The 22,283-nt window shown below is 39.2% G+C and overlaps 1 protein-coding gene and 1 long non-coding RNA gene across 16 annotated transcripts in view; one reads left to right on the forward strand and one right to left on the reverse strand.

The window, feature by feature from the left end:
* Window positions 1–22,283, forward strand: part of LOC107224961 (microtubule-actin cross-linking factor 1) — a 173,222-nt gene that overhangs the window by 55,839 nt on the left and 95,100 nt on the right. For 8 of the 14 annotated variants that reach the window (XM_046733678.1, XM_046733679.1, XM_046733680.1 and 5 more), the window contains exon 2: window positions 21,737–21,798. In XM_046733678.1, coding sequence (XP_046589634.1) covers window positions 21,737–21,798 — 62 coding nt within the window. The other 6 variants (XM_046733696.1, XM_046733692.1, XM_046733683.1 and 3 more) reach the window with 4 other exon arrangements.
* LOC124293305 lies at window positions 16,180–18,124 on the reverse strand. 2 transcript variants are annotated; one of them, XR_006903225.1, is made up of 2 exons: window positions 16,551–18,124; window positions 16,180–16,418 (listed from the first exon to the last, which is right to left on the reverse strand). It is a non-coding gene; the product is annotated as an uncharacterized LOC124293305 (long non-coding RNA). The 2 variants fall into 2 exon arrangements; XR_006903226.1 differs by having other exon boundaries at window positions 16,180–16,429.

The raw sequence follows: 22,283 nt of genomic DNA on the forward strand, positions 1-22,283 counted from the left end.
CGGAAAAAACCAGGTCGTACAATTCTCAACACCGAACTTGGGACTGCGTTTAACGCGCGGTCGTAGTTCTCGAGGTCTTGAATGAACTTCTATTCCAGCGTGATTTAGCCTTAGCGTGACTTATTTTTTAACTTTTTTTTCTGAAGGTGATACTCGAAAAATTTATGAGAAATATTGGAGAAAAAGAAATTTGTTGCAAATCTTGGAGAAGGTAGGAAAATATTTACAGGTGGCTGACAATTATTGAAATATTGCTTATTTATTTTCATGTCTACACCTTACGGAATTATATATAATATGTTAGTTTATTATTCTCGTATCGTGGTCCAATTAATCATTGTTTATAAAAATCATTTCTTTCGGTAACAGAAACTATTATCCAAATTTCATCGAGATGATTAATCTTTCGGATAAAATGCGAGAACAGCGAACTGCGGAATTGTTAAGCGCTGTTTGATGTTGATTGGTGAAAGATTGATTGGATCGCGATACGAAAAAAATAAATTAATATATTAATTACAAGTCCGTAAGGTGTGCACAGCAAAAACAAGAAAAAATAAATAAAAAATGTTTCAACAATCGGTAGCGACTTGTAAATATTTTTCTACCATCTCTTGGTTTTACGACAAAATTTTTTTCAATATTTTTCACATATTTTTCGAGTAGCACCTTGAAAAAAAAAAGTGAAAAATGAGTTACCGTAATAGGTATACAATATTATACATGTATTGCAGAATGCGGTAATAAAGAGGAATAAAAGTCCAGTCCGTTTCGATTCTTTTCTCATATTTCCTCATGCTTAGTTCATCAGCGTCGCGTGTAAGAAACTGGTTAAGAAAATTATTCCGAAGATATAATACGAGCTGTAGGTCAACGAGTTTCGATTTGTCTAATAATTTTTTTTTATCTAAAATTTATTCCATCTTTATTTCCCCTCCCACCGTCCTTTTAACTTCCGCATAACCGTTATATTACAGCGTATGCGTAATGTATATACGATGCTCTCCGAAATATCGTACCTCTGGTCCAAGTTTGCCGTTTCTTTAAGAGGAAGCTGGCTGGCTTGAAAGAAAATTTTGAAACGCGCTTGTCGACAAACTGCATTACGCTCGTATGCATGTATAATTTATATTCTCGAAGTCTTGCGGGCACGGTATTTAGACGATTATGCTTAGACTCGTATTTAACGAGGCATACATAGGTAGCTTGCTCTGTACCTACGTAAGTCTGTCAAACGTTGCTGGTATTGGTACAGAATACACGTTAGAAATCTGTGAGACACGTCGCAGACTCCTGAAACCCGTACTTCTTGATTACACAGTCCGTTTATTTTATCGACTGGTATCCGCTAGGTCTAATTCAAAGGCGAAGGGAAACTTCACGCACTGAAATATAGTAATTACGCTACGATTTATCCGCATACCGGTTCACCTATGCCGTTCGTAATAACTTGAATTATCGATTATCGGTATTATTTTTTTTTATCTCAAAAATGTTACGAATGAGATACGATAACAAATAAATGGATAAGAAAAACTGTCCTTTTACCTAGTTATTCGTGGAATCTGAATTCCAATTTTGCGTATCATACATTTTCTTTTATCATCCCAGAAGACAATTTTATTTTTACATTCATAAATCATTGAACATACAGAGCTGGGGGGACAAAAATTGACTGTCAACTATGAAATCGAATAGAAAAATCGAGGAATTTCAAATCTCATTGTATTCACTAATATTGCTCAATTTTTCAATTATGTGTAATATGCTGTCTATAGATAATAATTAGTTAAGGCGATAAATATTTTTCACATTGAACAATTGCAGGATAATATTTGAGAGATTAAATTGAGGCTTGAAACGAATAATCCGTAAAGAAAAGGCTTCGAGAATCGGTACAAATTTTATCAAGGTTTTAATATTTGTCTTTATTTTTGCAATCGGATTTATCGACGAAGTTGTTGAACCGAAATTCTTCAAAATGAAGCAAACAAATGTTGTGTTTAAAAATAAATATTGATCAAAGCACGTTCGTTGTAATTAATTATTCATAAATTTATTGAACGTGTTTTTCAATGTCGCAACAAAATTATCCACACTTCACAGTGGATAGAAAATACATAAAATTTATTTTAATCCACCGATGTGTAATGATTCGGTATTGGTACAGAACCCGCATACTTACGTGTGTAGCAAATTTCTCAAAACCTGCAACGCATCCCAGAATTTATTCGCACCGTTCACCGCATGTTCGATACGTCATCGTTTCTCTTGATAAATAACGAATCCACCTCTTTATGTATAATTGAAGAGGAAAATCGCAAAAGGCTGTAATCACGCCTGGCACCAATAATGATTTAAAAAAGTAGAAGAAAAACCGTTTTTGCTGTGTAATTATTTTTTTGCTCGTGAAGTCGGAAAGCGGGACTTGCAGTGTTTTTTTAATTTTCCATTTCAATCGTCACCCGTTTCTCGAATCGAATCCAAATATTCATAAACATTCTACACTACGATAAAACAACGTTATCGGTATTACAGTCCGAACCGCAGCGCAGCGATACGAGAAAAACGTGGAAAACTCTGATTTCGCAATCATGTATTATATGTATGTACAAAATATACGATGTATATATATATTCCAATATATAGTGCAAATTTTATTACAGTTAAAACCGCGCCTGTCGGAAAAGAAATCTTCCCATAATACGCACGCTGGAAGAAAACCGCGTGCGCGTGATAAAACCATATCTGCCCCCCTTCTCTCTCTCCCTCCCTCTCTCCCTCCCTCCCACCCTCCCTCCCTCCCTCCCTCTCACACTCGCTCACCCACACCCACACACCGTTCGTCCGGGTATTACCATATGGGGGATCCTGTTCCTCGTGTGCCTCAGAGGAGGTTCTGGGTGTTCCGACCACGCGACCTACGGCCAGTCCTCAGCGAGTCCTCGGCGAGCCTCGCTCGAGATCCGCATGCATCGCCTTAGAGACATTATTCACTCGGCACACTCGCTCGACGTTACTTCGCTCGACGCCTAATTCTTCAGTCAGCTGCGGCGAATCGCTCGCGCGAATTTTTCACCCATTCATTCGTTCATTCATTGCCTTTCGGTCGCTTATATTTTATATATATATATATATATATATACACATACTTTTTTTTTTTTGTATCGAGTATCGCTTCCTCGGTTCTTTGATCAAATTTTATTTACATTAGCGGTCGACGTTTTATCCGGTTAAATTTATACGATTGGAGCATTGGAAGGAATTTTTAGTGCGACGATGATATTTAATGATAACGTGTAAGTCGAGTGTTGTTCTACTTTTGGATACCGAAGGATTTTACGTTGGGACAGGTCAGTTTTCACCTCTCGTTCGATCGAGACGCACCCTTTTTTTCATCGTATTTTTAAATTCCGTTCTCGACGTTTATTTGTTTGTTTCTTTGTTTCTTTGTTTCCTTTAGTTTTTATTTCTATTTTGATACAATTTTCAACGACTTTCATTGATCACCTTTGCACATAAACTGCCGTTATTTCATATCTCATTTCAAATGTTTCGATTCTTCATATTTACAGTAATGTCAAATTTCTCGTTAGTCAATTTCACTATTTGCATGTTTCAAATGTGTGTCGCGTTGCAGTTGTTTAAACATTGCACAGCATACTTGAATAAAAATTTGTTTCACCAGGTAAAAGGTATGCGGGTACGCATAATATACTCGAGTATAGGTGTAGTAAGGTTTTAAACGCGGATTCGTTTCCAATTTAGAAATTAGTTTTCGTCACGGTTGAGTTATCTTGTTTTATTACAACTTCAAACTAAGATCAACGCTGTATCGGGAACGACGGTTTTACAGATTACACATTAGACGGACGTGAGGAGAATCGAAATATGCGCTGTGCAACCTCTGAAACGACAATAAAGAATTTGAATCGTGAAATCGGGGAGAACTTAACGTCGATGTCGTTGGTTGAACTGTCGAATCGCCCCAAGTTTTTCCATATTCGCTCCAGGAGAATCATGAGCAATTCCACTTCGCCCCCTGTTCTCATCCAACCACTCGTACATTCATCCTTTCGCTCTGTGTCTCTTATTATTTATATTTCTCCTTTTCGTTCGAACAGTGTCAAGTGAGACGTCGTCGCGTCACAGCTGCTGATCATCGTAAGAAAAATCGCACACGTGCACGCAATCCGAGATAAGATTCGACGGGAGAAGAACGCGCGGGAAATTGTTGTGAAAAAGATTTGGGGAAATATATATATATATATATATATATATATATGTATATATATATACACACTCATATATTACAGAGACGTTGAAACGCAACGGTTTGCCGCATCGCCGCCAAGACTTTGTATCGTAATAATACTATAATAACAATAATAACATATAAACATTATAACGTAATAATTTCTACCGGAGGTTTTTCCAAGTTGGGCAAAAGTGAAAGAGAAAGAGAGAGAGAGAGAGAGAGTAGGAAAAGTATATACGAAGAATTGGATACCCTGTTGTTACAGCAAGAAAGATTATACAGTTATCCTCGTGAATTGTTAGAAAAAAGTGCCATAATTACACCGTCAAGTTGGAATATTCAACGGATTATTAATAGAGGAACATATTAATGATATACGTACATATTGATAGGAGAAACAGTAACGCGAAAGAAAACGATCAATGGTAACTAACGAATTAACGAAAATATAAAAAGAAAAAGAAAATAATCAGAAACTATACACACCTAAACAATTAACAACGAACAACGTGCGACGACCTGTGCAAACTTTTATTCGCCAAAAAACCCCCGTGAAGAAAAGTTTGTAATATTCATCTTTATATGTAATTCTGTTAACTGCCAGCAAAGAGAAAACGATATACGAGGAAAAAGAAGAAAAATAATAATAATAGGAAAAAAGCCAGACGTAATCTACGACTAATCTGAAGTAGGAAGAAATCGAAAGAATCAGGAAATCTTATAAACTAAACACACGTCGTTCTGCTAGTATTGCATAAATTTTTAATTACCCCGAAAATTTTGCAGTACCTTGTAATAACCGAAGTGTGATTTACGATTGATGAAATACGAATCGAGTGAAACAAAAGGAAAGGCACAATCTACTTTAGTCAAGGATTTTTTTCAATCATCATCTCCTCAGTTACCGCAAAATTTCTTGTATTATACGTAGTTGTTAAATTGATATAGAAAAAAAAAATAAAAATCTTCAATCGTGTAACAGAGAATAATTTACAATTGTTTAAGGCAGTATTAAAACTAGAGAAGGAAAAAGAAGAAATTAATATATATATATATCTACACATAATTACAACATACTTGGCAACGCTTATTAATCGTAATAATAATAACAACAAGAACAATAATAATATAAAGAAAAATTATAAAAATATATGCGTATAATAAACTGTCCTTCGCCTGCAACGCAACGAATTTTAAAACGGATGGAATAATTTGAAAAAAAAAAATAAAAAATTAAAATAAAATAAAAAAACAAGAAGAATTAAAATTTTTCTAACAAGCGAAACTAAAATTCGAAATAATCAAAGTGTGTTCCGCGTCGACGAATACGGTAAAAATATTCACAATCAAAAGTGTGTAACGAATAAGAAAGAAAAAGTCTTGCTGCAAGTGTGCGCGAATAAATACCGAGGATCGAACGATGTTTCGATGATCGTTCGTCCGTTCATTCCAAACGAGAATTCTCATTCGAGCGTGTCGATATCGTGAATTATCCAGTTGACACGAAAGTAATACGAATAGAAGTGAAGCCATGTCGACGCAGGCTTACTACAAGGAACGTCTCGGCTTTGATCCTGCGGACACGATAGCCGAGCATCATCGCGAGCAGCGCTCTCAGCACGGCTACGAGGAATCCTTGTCAAAGTTCAAAGGTCAGAACGGCGCAGCCTCTCCTAATGGATATGGAAAAACTATCGCCAAAGACGAAGAACTGGACCAACAAAGCTCAGCGGCAAACTCGCAGGCTTGCTGGGGTTGTTGGGCCATGTTCATCGAGGCTCACGGTAGGTGTTGCTGGCAGAGAAATACACACGCTGATTTCTTGTCTCATGATCTCTATATGTGTAAACGAGTGGATTTTGGTGCGTTGCTTTGTTAGAATTTTCATTTTTTAACTTTTTTTTTTCTCAAATTTTGTTGTTGTTTTCATTATTCTAATTCTAGTCATACGTTGTAGATCCGATATAAAATGTGTATATCTCAAGTCTCGTTTGATTAGAGATAATAGATGTTGCTTTTCAAATTAATACTTCGCAACGGTTTTCAATAACATACATATATTTAGTATAGAATCTTAGTTTTATTTTTTGATCATCCATTTTTTTCGAGCTATTGAACGAGAAAAAAGAAACAACAAACGAAATAACTTGAAATTACTTTACGTTATTTACGATGTTGAAGCAATAAATATACCAACAGATCTCGGTAACTATTCCGGTATCAAACATACGTCAAAAAGCTATCGATGTTGTACATTAATTCGGCATGGTGTGAAAAAAGTCTTTTTTTTTTCTTTTTCTTTTTCTTTTTTTTTTTCATTTATATGCATACATATATCGATGTTTATAACTTCAACTAATGATCTGTTTTTATAACCGACAATGGATTGGAAAAAAAATTGATGACGAAATTTAAAGATTTTCAAACTGGCTGCGTAATTAATCGATTATAATATTATACATATAAAATACGGAACTCGGACAAGATCCTTAAAAATAAACCTCGAAACAGACATTTGTGTTTTTTGCTCGTGTTTCCTGCTGCGACGGCTGTAATTACAGATTAACAAACTATCATTGCTGTGAGAAGAATAGAAAGAAGTAGTCCGTTAAATAATTAATTTTTTTCAATCTGGCTTGCCGTACAATCCAGAGTATCATTCGTATTACTTGCCACAATTATCGACGAATTAAGCAATTTAGGCAATTGTTATACGTGCCTTTCTTTTCTTTGCTGCTCCACCAATTTCAGAATTGATAACTCGCCGTCTCAACCGCAGTCATTCGTCGCGCCTCTATTCTCGACACAGAGTATCTTTTCAATTGATTCCAGCGATCATTTTACAGATGACAGTTTTTTGTTATTTTTTTTTTTTTCTCTTTTTTCTGTCACTCATTTTAATATAATTATTTTTAAATGATAGACTTTTCGAGCCGTTTTCACACGTTGACGCAAGTCAGTTTGAAAAATTTCTAAAACAGTTTGCAACCGAATTTAACGTCAAAATGAACAACTTCGGAAGCTTTCGTACACAGTTTGCATACGCACGAAGAAAACATACATATATACATATAGAGACGGCCATGCGACACGTATCGTCGAGTTAACTCGGCTTTTTTTTTTTTTTTTTTTATTCTAGTCTCACATATGATTAATGATTGAACCATTTTTATGTATTAACCTGCAGTATTTTTAGCCTATTTAACAAAGCCCGCAGCAAGGCTGCGCTGTTGTGTTTTTATTTTCAGCTTCGTTATCAGTTTTCAAGGATATTCTCAATCGGCTGGAATTTTGTAATATGACTAACGCAGCTTTTGTTGAATGATGCGAATGCAACGACGATACGCTTGTAATCCTGTGCATATGTTATACAGGAATTAAATACCGTATGGATGTTGACTTTGAGACGATGAAATTGAAACTTGAGCAGATTTTCACTTCACGTTTCACTTATCAACGAACATTTCGCCGAATCACTTGACCGTGAAAATCTGCTCATCTGGTCATTAAATATAACGCATGCCGGAAATACCTGGCGTAGAACGGTAAGAGTGTAACAATGTTCGGATTTCTTGCGTGAAATCTCGAACTTTTCGAATGGAGATCCAGGGGACTGGAATCTTTCACCGAATGTTAAACAGAGCCGTCTAACTGGAAAAAATTTATTCAAAGTTAGTTGAATACCGACTTTCTATTACGGCTTCGAAAGCGAAAATTGATGTAATTGTCAATCATAGGTGTTTTATATTTGAACACCCGGTACGAAATCGATATCGCGATATCGTTACTGATAACGAATAAAATACAGCGTGTTTCCGGCTGAAGTTAACGTACGAAATAAAGTACTTATCTATAAGTAGAAATTTTACACAATAAATTATTGAGGAGAACGTTCACGTTCGGTATAAACGACGAATTTTTTTTTTTTTAATTCAAAACGGTGACAATTGTCCGCAATTAGAGGTATCATCGCGTGATAGGATACAAGTATGGGCGTAAATTTGGGCGATTCCATTTACCGAACCTTGTCGGCACTGTGCGGTTGGAGGGATTATTCATGTTCATTATTCATCATGACGCATCTATACGTCATCACTTTGATTTCTGTGCGCGATGTTCAGACACAGTGCTGAACGTTCGAGTGCCGCTGATACCGTCATTGCTCGACTGGTTTCTACCAGGGCCGGCAATTTGTAACTTTTTCAGGTACGGAGTTTATTATAGAAGTGGGAACGGAAGGGGGTTTTTTATTTCTTCTATCTCAATTGCATGGTATTTTGATTAACGTTATATCTTTGCACTTTTGAATTATTTCAACCTCATTTACGCACAATTGTTTTCTTTCGTACGAAAAATATCTTGCAAGTCCAATATTTCACTTATTCGTGACGGAGACTCGATATCTAGACATCATTTTTAATCCAAGATATGAGTTTTCGACATTTGTAAAACGAAAAGGTGTTCATGTCGCGGTGAAAAAAAGAAATCAATTTTTGATGCAGTGCAAGTAGATGATAATCTTTGAAAGTTTTTAATTCCATTCCATTCTAGCCTTTGCCCATCAATAATGTCCGATCCGTCGATGTGTTTCGCTACCATTCCCAGGTATGGAAACTCCATACTCAGCATACATCAAGTACGGGTTACTCCATACCGACGATGATCTCTACTCGTACCTTCGCGGGTTCATTACGCGTTATTTGACTGGTTAGGTACACCATTTGGAAGGTACTCGTACACGCTTCGATCGAATCACTCTTACGGCGTTGAATGTAACGTCGCTTCTGTAGCCACCGCCTAAACACCATTGCGGGGAAAGTCTCAGGACGAATCCGTGTGACCAGAATTTTAAACCAGCCTTGGCTAGGTCGTTTACGTTTCTTCTTTACAGTTTATATATACATACACACACACGCGCAACAATCGAGGATCTTGCCGTTGATGCTTTCAGTCTCGTGCGTGGCTTTGGGCCTCGCTGCGACGCCGATGCGGAGACACTTTTCGAACCGTCGCGACGTGACGGAAGGACAACCCTTCCCTCGTTGTCATTTCGTAGTACCTGCATGCGGTGGCGCAATGGCCATAACAATCATAACAACCTAACGACAAGTCTTGGTATACCTACGGCTTGGGTTTTTTTATTTCTTCGAAAAAGCAGGTTCCTCGCTCGACCCTTTGGACACGCACCGGGTTCGTTCATTCGGTCGGTTGGTGGAACCGGAAACGACGTGAAATGTACCCACGTGATATAGGTATGCTACACGCAGTCCGTTTTCTTTCGATCGTTATTTAAACTATGTCTCTGGAGGGTGTTAACGGCGAAGAATTGCATCAGAGGTTGGACGCAAAGAAGAAATAAAAATGCAACGAATCTCTTACGTGCCATCGTCGTAGGGTCGACCGTAATATGTTGATTTTTGTCAACGAGTGAAGCGGATGTATTCGAACCATTGCCGGTGTCTCTTTTTTTTTTACGTTTTTTCAAGCTCGAGATAAGAATAAACGACAATCTTTGCTAATTTCACTCCCGCAAGTTCGTCGATTTGTTAACCAGTATGAAATAATCACGCGTCTGCACTGTTGGCATCGAATTTGGAAGAAACCGGTTGAGTTTCACAGTTGCAGGAAAACCTAGACACTGGATTTACCGTAATGCATTTAGTGCCAATATAACCACTCAACGGACAGATAAATATCAACGGCTTTCGAGTTCAAGGGATTACTTTACCGATGACACATTAAGTGTACAAACCATTTAAATGACAGCGAAGTTGTAAGGAAAATCAGACTAAATATCATACCCGGTCAAAAGGGAATGCAAAGTTTTCACGATCGAGCATTCTCTTGACTCTTTCAAAGTCTTCATTTACCTTGATTGATGATAACGAATGTAATTTATATTTACTTTACAAACCAATCGACCGATGAGTTCGCTCGTGTTAGTGCTGATTCTTTTTCGTCTTCTTCTTCTTACTTTTCTTCTTCTTCGTCTTCTTCTTCTTCTTGTACCGTGCGAGCATAACTTGATATCTTGGCGCTTGTACTTGGCTTTTTCAACTACCGTTTCATCCGGTCGACACAGCATGGCAGTTAATTACGCAGAATGAGTAGCGAGAGTCGATTGTCTAAGAAATTATTAATTGAGTATAACGGAGATTTTTGCGTAACGAATTCGCAAGCTCCACTGTTACACGGCGTACTTGCTTCAGCTGTTGTAACAGTATTATTTATACTATGCGAAAAAGGTATTCGCCTACGAATCGAATGATGTCACCAACGTGTCTCCTTCGAGTTTGGCAAGTACGTTTCTTGTTCACTCGTGTGTTTTTTTTTTTTTTTTTTCTTGTTCTTACCTCGTACCGTCATCGTAATCGCAGTTGTCCTCGCACGTTATTGCCGTTCCTACTTACCTATGCGACATATCTACTCTACCCTGACGTGGCTGACTGTAATTTAGCGCTACGGCGATGAAGAACATCACGAAGAAAAACCGGGTCAGTCAGCAGCAGCTTGCAAGCGAATTGAAGTTATCTACAACGGAAGCAGGTGTGCCTTCCCTCGATAGCTTCTTTGCTGTTATTTACTCTACGACGATTCATGCCTCTATAATAGGGTATTATTTGGGAACTCAAGCCTCTTCGTAGCCTTAAAGGAAAATCCTGTAATCCGCAGGGAGACCTGAATATATTAGAAAATTAATGAAAATTAATGGTCCCTACCGTGCGGGGATTAGCCAAAGTCCTTATTGGTCATCGACTTCGGTCTTCTGCGAGAATAACACTCAGGCATTTCGACCTTCGTCGTGTCCGCTCATCGGTTACTCACGAAATCACGTTTGGCAACAACATTGTAAATTCTGTTTAACGCACACCTTTATTGCCCATTTTCAAGTCGGTCAAGTGGCAAGATTGGGTTAGGTTGGATTCGGCTCACCTTGGTCACATGTTAACAATTACCAACGTAAGGAGGATCTAGACGAGGTCATCGTAGTATGAAGTAATTAGAATTCCTAGGAATGTTCATCCAAAGTAAAGCGTATTTCTCGCAATGTTGCGTGAAAAGTCGGTAGGAGAAAAGATCAACTCATCATGGCCTGGAAAGTTTATAGAAAGTTCGGAGACTTCCAGATTCTTAGACACATCTTGACCGAGGGTGAAAATGATTTTCTTTTCGGAATGTCAAGACCTACACACATACATGTTTATGTATACTTTTTTTCATTCATTTCGGAGGCACCGCGTCAAACGTCCGCCGCTGTTTAGTCTGAATCACGTGGCATCGGTTTGAAAAACAAATCGCCCGAGGCACTGGTTAACGGAAGTTACCTCCCGGAGTGTATAAGATTTTAACTCCGCAGGTTCTCAAACCCTCGTTCGTCGTCGTTTTCGTCTAGATTCCACAACGCAAACGTACCGGTTATTGATTACTTTCCCAGTTATTAACCTTACTTTTTTTTTTTTTTATTGTGTCCGTTTGAACTCCTAGTTCCAAAATTTACCAAGAAATAATTCCGCAACGTTTAACCCTCTAGCAATTGGTTTTAGTCCGATAGAGAAAATCACAATTTGTGCCCTCGATTTATAAATTTTGGAAAATCAAAGGGTCAATAATTAGGTACGAACGTGTAAATATGCCTGGTACACTTGACAATTTTTAGATCGTTTCGTTGCATTTTTTAACGCGTGTTATCAACTATAACCGTCGAAGAGTCCGTGCGTGGAAACTGTTCAGCGGTTTGCGCACGTGCTTTTAAAACTCTACACGTTATAATGTACGGTCGAACGGTTTGCGGTTATGGAATATCTGTACCAGCTGTATACGTTGGTAATAACAACGTGTATACACGGCTAGAGATAAAAAGAAATATATGCTGGCCACGTGCCGACGTATAAAACTTAGACTTGCAGCGGTGCGGTGCAATGAATGCGGGCTTTGTACGAACACACGAAAAGCCCGTTATCATTCTTAATATACGATGCGTGTGATATACGCACGTTGTGTTGGACGTGCAGCGTGCGACCTGCGGATATTATACAAGCACGCCCAGGCATACCTTTGAATTACACATTGCGGACCGTGCGACATCCGAGTCCAAGATTAAACGATCGTCGCGCGTTTTCTCTCTCTCTCTCTCTCTCTCACCGAGCTATTTTCATTATTCGTCTACGTTTGCATGTATTTAAACATTTCGTTTCTTCAAATATAATAAATACGCCATGTGTACGGTACATTTATGATGTATAGGCTGGTTAATGGACAAAACGTTTTTATTGTAGTGCTTAGGGAAGAATTTTTTCCAATGATTTATATATATATATATCTATATACAGACCCTTCAATTTATCATACAGCGTAATGAGACACGGTTAATTGAGCTAAACGGTAAACAGTCATTATTTCTTGCAATAAACGAATGGAAATTTGTCGTGCTCTGAAATTACTATAAAATTTTTACCATATTTATTTTCATCTCTCGAAGAGACTAGCTCGAGAGATGAATGACTCGTTCGGGTAATCGTTAGATGGTTTCCAGTAATCGTGGGAATTCCAAAGGCAAGGGATTGCTTGTATCGTGAAATTTTAATTATCTCAAATACCTACCAAATATTTTTGTTTTTGTCCATTTCGAATTCATCACTCGACGCGAAACTTTGTATAATCGTATTTCGGACTTGATACTCACAACGAATGCAAGAAACGTTGAATAAAAATAGAATCGCACAACAAATTCGTATCGTACGTATATGTAACTTATATCCGATATTCATTGTTACATCGTTGTTCGATCCGTTAGATATTTTTTGTCGATAACGAGACATGCGATACGTTATCCCCGTGAACGTACCCTCGGGATATACATATAAAACTGGTATTATACAGCCGACGATGTGAGTTTTTTTGCGCTTGAAAATTTCTTGTCTACTGTATACCTGCAAGCAATTACCGCATTAAAAGTATCACGTGTTAAAGATTATTAGAAAGCTGACGGTCATTATTATATTTTTTTTATACACACACACACACACACACACACACGCACTCAATAGAAGTTATTCGATAGTTACTTATCTCTGTAACAACTCGCCGACAGGAGAGTTTGGGAGTTGGGGTCCATGAACGTGGATGGATATTATTATACAGCTACTTACTTACTTACTTGCTTGCTTACTTACTTCTCATATATCGTACACTTCGAGAGAAATGTTACCGCGTATCAATGCTGCGTGCCTTTCGCGAGTTATTACTACGTTACTTACATACATCACTTCAAAAATAGTATCATAGTATCCACTTGGCTTATCGACCTCGGGCTCGTAAAATTAAACTTTTGAAGTACCTACCAGATTGAAAGATACCATTCAGTATTCGCGTCTCTCTCTCTCTCTCCTTTTCTCTTTTTCTCTCTTTCGAGGCGTGACGCGTTACACTGTGATTTGAACTATTTTAAGTGCGTTTCCCGTTTTGGTTTCACCGTGTTAATCTACCCTTCTTACCAGTTTACTACAGGCCCTAATGGTAATGCAACGAATATTTGTCGACTGGAGAGGTTGAAGGTGAAATACTTGAAAATGCGGGGAAAATGACGGAGTGTGTTTCAAGGGAAAAATTATCTAAATTCGTACAATTCACCGGCTGTGAGTTAAAAAAGAAAACTTAGGATGGTCTGACATATGTAGGTAAGACTGATGTAACGAATGATCGCATTCGCGTATTTACTGATATTCGTATTCGCAAATATCGTGCGAATATTTTGCAAGTGTGAAAGTCACGATTACTTCATATTTTGCTTGTTAAAAATTATGAAAATAGTATTAAATAAGACAAAAAAATATTAGTTTGATACCGAACTTTTAATATAAAAGTTTGTCTTCACGTTTGAATCACACTCAGAACTCGAAATTAATTTGTTTCTCTTATCAATTTTTGTCGTAAATTAATCAAACAAACGGTCGACTCGGTTCGGATCAGCTCGGCAATTTTCGGAACAACATGCAAACGAAGGTAACGTGTAACGTACGACTTGCATGACGTACCTGTCGGTCAATCGACCGTTAACTTTTAGTCATAGAGAAATGGCGCCAGATTTGAAAATATATATCCGCATCCGCATTCGCAATAGCTTAATGCTTGAAAGTTTACGTTCGTTACATCACCGGTTAGGTAATGAGGCGATATTTTTTGTACCATTGTATGTATGACACAACCGATTAGGGTGTAATATACGGCTTCGCATGTACGTATGCAACTTGTTGTACGCGAATGAGCAAATTTACGGTAAAATTGAAATGGCCATGTAGAGACGTGCGAAATATTGAGTTACAAAATATTTTCCAAAGGAGATGAGAAGTCTCAACGTGTCACGCCCGCGCCTTTAGAGACCATTTACGGGCTTCTCTCCTTGCACGGTGCGAATCGCAGGATTTCTTTTCGCGTGGGCTTCTTCCCACGTGGATAAAATTTTGGCAGCAGTAACAACACTCGGACGTTTATAGTTTCGTGCCAAACCAAACAGGTTGGTCCAAAAGGTGCTGCTCTCCACTCGAGCACTTTTATTATTATCCTACCTTTAAACTCGACGGGCGAACATTCGTTTCTCCTTATCGTCTTCGACCAAATTTCACGGCATTCAAATGTCACGTCGTGTATAGTACAGGTATCTGGTATATTTATACACGGACGCCGGACGGTTTTTATTCGTTGATGAAGATTTTTTCGCCCTTCTTTTTCCTCAACATTCTGCACGGCAACGGACTGTAAATAAAAAATTTAATCGCGAACCGCTTTTTGGATTTTTATTTCCAACGAGTGAATTTTTTTTCAGCCCGTCCGGTTGTACCTCCCCCCCTCGAAGAAGCGTGAAAAAAGAAAGAATGATCAGAAAACATTATACCGGAGTAATTAAATTCGCGTATTACATTCGTAACGCGACGATTTCCCCCTGAGTAAATAATTTCTTTAAAGAACGGAGAGTAATATCGTTAATTTGTATTTCATTTAAATTTTATTCTCCTTCATTCGACGTATGGTTGAATATAATCCATACGTCTTCATTTGGACGCTATTAATATACCGTCGAACGGTACTGTTGGAACGATTGAAAAGACAATTGTTCGCTTAAAAATAAAGATGCTTCGTATATTTATGTGCGTATTACCGTGCGGAGTGAATGTTCTTGTTCTCTCCCTCCGTAGATGACCTCCAGGTCAAAGTACTCTCGTCGGCGTGGCTGTTTCAAATGCCGGAAAATGTGCGGCTTCGAGCCTAGGGTGAAGCTTGCCAAGAAAGTGCGAACCGGCAGAAACGCACGCGTCTAGTCTCCTCGTACGCAGCGGCAAGCCGACGTTTCGCCCAGATTTATATGCCTATGCATAATGCTCTCGGTAATCCAAAAATTGAGAACGACGAAACGCGCGACGCGAATTCTACTAATCTTGTACCTCGTCGTCACGCGTTGGAGCCGCGAGTAATGCCGCCGTGCGGAGGAAAATTAACGAGGTTGAAAGGAAAAACATTTTCCCATTTCATATTCGGTCAGGGAATGAAATTTAATGGAACGTAGTCGCGTTCGATTTGTAAGACGACTCTTTTCGATATTCGAATTCGGATGTAACATGATTTGCGATTTGTCCGCGTGCTTCAGATTTATCGATCTACATGGACGGTTGTTGTGTTATACAAGCGTGAGGTTGGATCGTGCGGTCGCAGTTTTATTCAGGACGCGATGGTTGTTATCGTAAATCTCTGTCGATCGACGTCAACCGAGAAAACCGGAACGAAAGGTGGTGTAACTCGGGTACTTACTCGGTGGGTATATCGGAGAGAAAAATGGCAGTGAGGGAGAAAAATGAGAAGCGATGAATGGCGAGGAGAAAAACTAAAACAAGAAGGGAGACGGGGAAAAGAAACGCAACGAGAAATCGTTGGTTGGTATACATATTGTCCCTGGGGAATTTATTAGCGATCGTTCAACGTTGTACAACTTCATTCAAATGCAGACTGACGGACTTCCATTTACGTCAAGCGGTCTTCTTCTCGTGACTGGAAATCTTGTAGTTCGCACATCGCATCGCAGGCTGCCGATGCCCATTTACTCTTCTCTACAAAATATCGTCTCATCGCGTCAACGTGGTGTCCAGTGGTCCTGGAAGTCCTTGAGGTTCTGAAAATGTCCTTGAATTTTTTTTTTTTTTTTTTTATCGTTTCCTGAAAATCTTCTTTTCTTAAGGATCGCTGCGGAAGATATATTTATTTGCGTTTACTGAGTAATTGTTTTAAAAAAGTGGATTCTCACCTCGAATCGCGTTTTTCGTTTTTCTCTCCTAACAGCTTGTGGTAGAAATAACGTATATTGTATATCTCGTACGTCGCGCCGGTTGCGTACAGTGCCCTCTACCCTTTGCATTCGTGTATTCTTATTTTTCCTGAATGTCCTTGAATAACCTAAAAAATGTCCTGGAAATGAATTGGTTACGGGTTTTTTTTTTTTTTTTTTTTACCGGACACCATGGTGAAAATATTCACGCAAATTTAAACTTTCGACTAATTCACGCGTCTTGTTTTCTTAACCGAGCGATTATCCTAAAAAATTACTTTGATTTCTAGAAGCTGGAAAAATTCGGAGAATTATCGTAATATGAACAAGATGAGAGTAGCTGTAAGAAAGAATGAGAGAGAGGGTAGATGAAAAAATTTTTACAACGTAACAAAAAAGTCCGACGTTAGGCGATGAAAGGCGTGTATATGCAGCGCATCGTGCAGTCTGCAGTTTTTTCTTGTGTTTGAATTTTTCTCAACGTTCGTCATAATCCGTTTGGCGCCACGTGAGAAGAGGAAGCCTTGTTTTAATCACCGGCTTTAATGGACGACGACGTATTCATCGCTGTATCACTTTTTCTTTATACATGTACATAAATCTAGGTGCCTGTCGAACGTTTTGCCATTACGTACAAAGAGCCCCCTATTATACCGTGAAAAGAAGGAAGAAGGGGAAAAGAAGGAAGAAAAAAAATAGAAAAATTCACGAGATCTCCTTTTGCGGTCGATTTTCTCACCATCTTTGTATTTTTATGATCGAAGATATAAGTCAAACGCGTCGCATCTTATACTCGGGGGAAAAAAAGTGTATTAAAGAAAATTATACACCGTGTGGAAGGAAGAAAAAAAAGCACCTCGGCTTTCTTGACGCGGAATTGAAACCCGTCGTATCTCGTTATCCCTTATCGTCGTTGCCCTCTAGACGCCGCATCTTCTTGTAACCTTTGATCCCTTGGAGGAAATTTATGAAGCTGCAGCGGCAGTTAACGGGAGACTGAAATAACTCGGGTTATACGTCAAGTGGAATGATCCGTCCGTCTGTGTCTTTCGACAGATTGTTGAAGAAGCTTTTTTCATCGCTGTCTCGGGGTGAAACGAATGAAATTCTATGTATTCCTTGTTCAGGATGGATCTTTCAACCGATCCATCCATCGTCGTGGACTTATTGTTGGCGTTATTTATTTATTTTAATTTTTTTTGTTTTCTTTTTAAACCGGTAACACCGCATGCTTTGAAAGCACTTTTCGAAACTTCTTAGGCTGCACTCGTAAAGGATCGTCAGCTCCTTCTGTTATCAATCACTTGTATGCAGCTTCGCTAACGAACCCGGTTGAGGAAAACATAGGGATTAGGTAATCTGTGACGCCCGGAGGAGTGAATAAATGAATAATCAGACTGCCGAAGCATTCGAGCATACGGTGACGGTAGACGTTATGTGCGGTTCAACATTTCACGTATAATATCAGGCTGTAAGACTCGCTGGTCAAGGATTGCACAGAGAAAATTTCAAATTGAATATATTAAATCAGAAGCTTATAATTTCACGGCAGTGTAGCGGTAATTGCACTCTACGTACACGTCGGCTTCGATTTACATTTCAACCGACTACTGTCTCCACCTCTCCTCCTCCTCCTCCTCCTTCATTTTTCTGACATACGTTCTAGAAAAGAAGAAAAATAAGATTAAAAAAAAAAAGAAAAGAAAAGAAAAGAAAAACCCTGACGCATAACCCGTCTGTTCCGTTATTTTCCGTTTCTTCCTCGAGTACGTGGTACCTGAATAAGAAAACAGAAACAACAAAGAAAAGAAAAGAAACAAAAAAATTAGAGAAAAGATAAGAAAAACGAAAAATAAAAGGAAAGGTAGAAAAAGTTTGCTTTATAATTTTCCACGGTCTCGTTATGTCCAATTGCGAAAGCCCCTTCGGCGAGAAGCAGTGAACTTGAAAAGTCGTTGACATCCAGAATGTTTGTGGCGCCCATACGTCGAGTCAAGTACTCGCTCACACATGCGTAAAGTTGTACTCCTCGACGCTTGGCACATGGCTACGTAGGGTATATATTATCGTTATTTGTCATCCAAGTCCCGTCCACCTCGCTCTCTTCACTCTCTCTCTCTCTCTCTCTCTCTCTCTTCTCTCTCACACACAATCAGCTCTCCTACCACAGTTAAACACCGCGACTGACAATGACCGGAGTAAACCTCGCTGTTGCATATACCGCAAGCCTTAGTCTACGACCCCCATGCAGGTCGGTTCCCATGATAAACCTTTCTCACTTGCCATCAGCCCCATATAAGCTGCATGCCGCCATGTCGCTTCGACTCTTCACGGATCGTTATTTTTCATCCATCGTTATTCACCCGACGGCGTTCTGCTAAATTACATGCCTTCTTCTACTCGCGGAATATTTTATCGGCGTGTTGTCATGGTTTGAAAAAAACATTGCTCTTTTCTCATTTTCAAATTTACATAAACTCACTCGCTATGTACGGGGTGGATACCTATGCGGTGGTACGGTTAGTTCATATCTCTTCATCCGTGAAATACTATGTGAATATGCCGTACAACGATATCAACGTCGAGATCTAACGTATCGAGAGTAATCAAATTCGTACAGAGCTTTGACCTACTCTTGCAATTAATCTACATACCTGCAAGTTTTGCATTCTCAGTCTTGTTTCGCCGAGGATCGATGACGTGACAATTCACTTGTACGAGTTCGATGTAAGAAGCTTGAACCATTTAGTCTTGGGAAAAATTTAATTTCGGCTCGAGCGACGAATGGAGCGAGAAAGAACGAAGGACGAGAAGAGAGACGGTCGATGCGAGGGCGTTGACCACTTAACACTTGCTGTCCGCATCTCTTGACGTGTCACGAGGTCACTGGGCGAGTGTTGAACATTACAAAACCCAAAAAAGGTCTGGAATTTCCGGCGGTTGAAACGAAATTTTTAATCGAGAGCAAGAGACGTCGAAAATTGAACATGGCTAAAATTCTGCCTGCTGCTAAATATTTGTCGACGATGAAAATCTTCGGGTTTTTGGGCATATCGTAACCGATCGGAATTCGAGTGGTGATCAAGTTTTTTTCAGCTCCACCTTTTGTACTTACGTCAGTCACACGTATAATATTGATGATAGCTTGTCCGGATTTATTTGGCACAGTTTGACGCAGCAGATCGGGTCAAGTTCAGTTTATTTCAAACGGATACAGAGCAAAAGTCCCATAACGTTATTATTACGTGACCGTAACGGGAATCGTGGGAGGAAAATGAGAACTGTTCACGCGCTTGTTGCGCTCGATTTAAATTGAATTGCGTAAAACGTGCAATTTCATAGTGATGGTAAAACGTTTCGACGTCACGTACAGTGTTTTGTTACTTTGGATAGGATATATATATCTGTATATGTATATGTATATTTATACATACCGTCCGTTTCGTTCTTCAACTTTTCGAAGAATTTTCGAAATAATTAACGGAGCTGTACTTGCCGCAATTTCGTTATAAAATCTGGTTTTGGTTTCTATTTTTACTTTTTATCAGGCTGCCGATCGACACCAAGGTTACTTAATTTCCGAAGTTCATCAAACGAGAGATAAATACGTGTGATAAGACGTGTAAAATCTTATATATTGGAACGTTTGCTTACCCGGAAGAAAATAGACCCAGTTTCGTAAGCGTGCATTTAACGAGGACCGAAAGAAATTATTTCCAAGGAATTGAAGAAAGCGACGCTTGCTGCATCGATTAAAACGTTGCTGTGGATACACTTGCTCACTTACGTAAACAACGAATAACGAAAATTAATTCGGTTCAGCTTTCAAATTTCATCCGTAACGATATCATCGGACTCGTCTTACTTGCCGTCAGCCGCGAAACAAGTGCGGAGTTATTGTAACGCATAACGAAGTAAAAAGACTCGCTTCGCGCATCGCCATCGCGATATATTATTACTTGAATATCAATCACTCGTCGATAAAAACTATTCGCTTATTCTTTCGACGACGCCGCGTTTAACGAATCATTTTTACGCGGCTCACACACCGACCTCCTGGAATCTCGCGATTGACAATGAGGTAATAATTAATTCCTTTTTCCCGGCAATCGTTGAGAGTGTTTCAACGTACGTATTTTACTCGTTAGATTTTGGCACGAATAAGCAAAGAACAGCATCGGCGTTCTTCGTACGTGAAATAAATGAGCGTTAACGATCATCTCGCCACAAATTTTACACCGGCTCTTTGCAACAGCTCCGATGATAAGTCGTCAGATACGAATCGATCCCACGACTTCGTTCTTTCTTTTTCGCACAAGGTAGTCAAGTTTCCGTTCCTGTTGCACTCGCGTTTTGCCGACTCTGGTGAAAACTCACAATCCGCACACACATCTACGAAACAGCTCGAGCACGATTCGCGATATTCTTAGTTGCAGCTCCGCGAGATCTTGAGGAGTATCACCTGTCAGCTATGCAATATCTGCATCCAACATGTACACGTATAAGTGTGTGAAATATTTTGCACTCGTCGCGTAACAGTTGCGCTTCCATGTAGTACGGCAGTCGTGTACTTTCAGCTATAATAACTCTTGGGTTTGCACTTGAGCCACCTTAGCTTCGTTCTGGCTATTGGATTACACGTGGGAGTGACGTCATCGCTGGGGTTACAACAAACTACTTGCCTTACGTTGGACGCCGCCTTTACTTGCGTACATTTACCCGACTCGTATACCTACGGCAGATATAATATACGACTCGGGAACAGTTTTGGCCTAGAAAGTGGTATTTATAAGTCGAATTGTTACACCTTGCAGCCATTAACGCGCAGTTCTAATCTACTTGGTTATTATCGCGGTACCTATCGCGTTTTATAACTATGGTTGACGTAGCCGTAAGTCAGACGACTAGCCATGGTGTATGAATGACGGAGGTCAAATAATTGCTCGTTATTATCTCGTTTGCGGACGATAATTGTGTGCATATAATATGTTACAACCATGCGTATGTTGTTATTTATACTTGTTGCTGCGTTACATGCGTTACACTCGAATATAGAATTATCCTAGTATATGTATACGTAGGTTTTTAACGAGGTACGTTCACGCGTTGACGTACGTCGCAGTGACAATTGACTAACGGAGTTTTGTGTTTCTTTATGTTCTCAGATGAACGAGACGCCATCCAGAAAAAGACCTTCACGAAATGGGTGAACAAACACTTGAAAAAGGTAATTGAATTTTATAGTATTGCCGTAAATTAACGGACGTCCCCGTTTACAAGATTTTTAGAGATAGGAAATCGAATCGGACCGTTCGTTTCGTGCAGTCGTTGATCAGTCCTCCCGGTGCTTGGAAACGGAATGAAATTTAACGAACGAAATTACTCCAGTCATTAAAATCACTCCTGCCCTGATATGGAAGCGAATGGCCCCCGGCACTGAGAATCTTTTTTTGGATTCAGATTCGAAACGACGATGAGTTATCGTCAACTTGTACGTTACAACGTATTGTGCGTACCCACATATCTCGCATAGCAGGAAATCTTGCGTTGCGCAAAACCAGCAGCGGCGGTTTGCCAGCCTTCGACTTCCTAACCTGTCAACGTTGTTCCAACCATCTGTTAGCCGAACTACATATTCATGCGTGTGACCATCGAGACGCAGGAGTTGTAAACAAGTGTCTTCGTTAAATGAAAATATCGAGAGAAGAAAAC

Source organism: Neodiprion lecontei, chromosome 3, assembly GCF_021901455.1.
Source record: "Neodiprion lecontei isolate iyNeoLeco1 chromosome 3, iyNeoLeco1.1, whole genome shotgun sequence".
Lineage (NCBI taxonomy): Eukaryota > Metazoa > Arthropoda > Insecta > Hymenoptera > Diprionidae > Neodiprion > Neodiprion lecontei.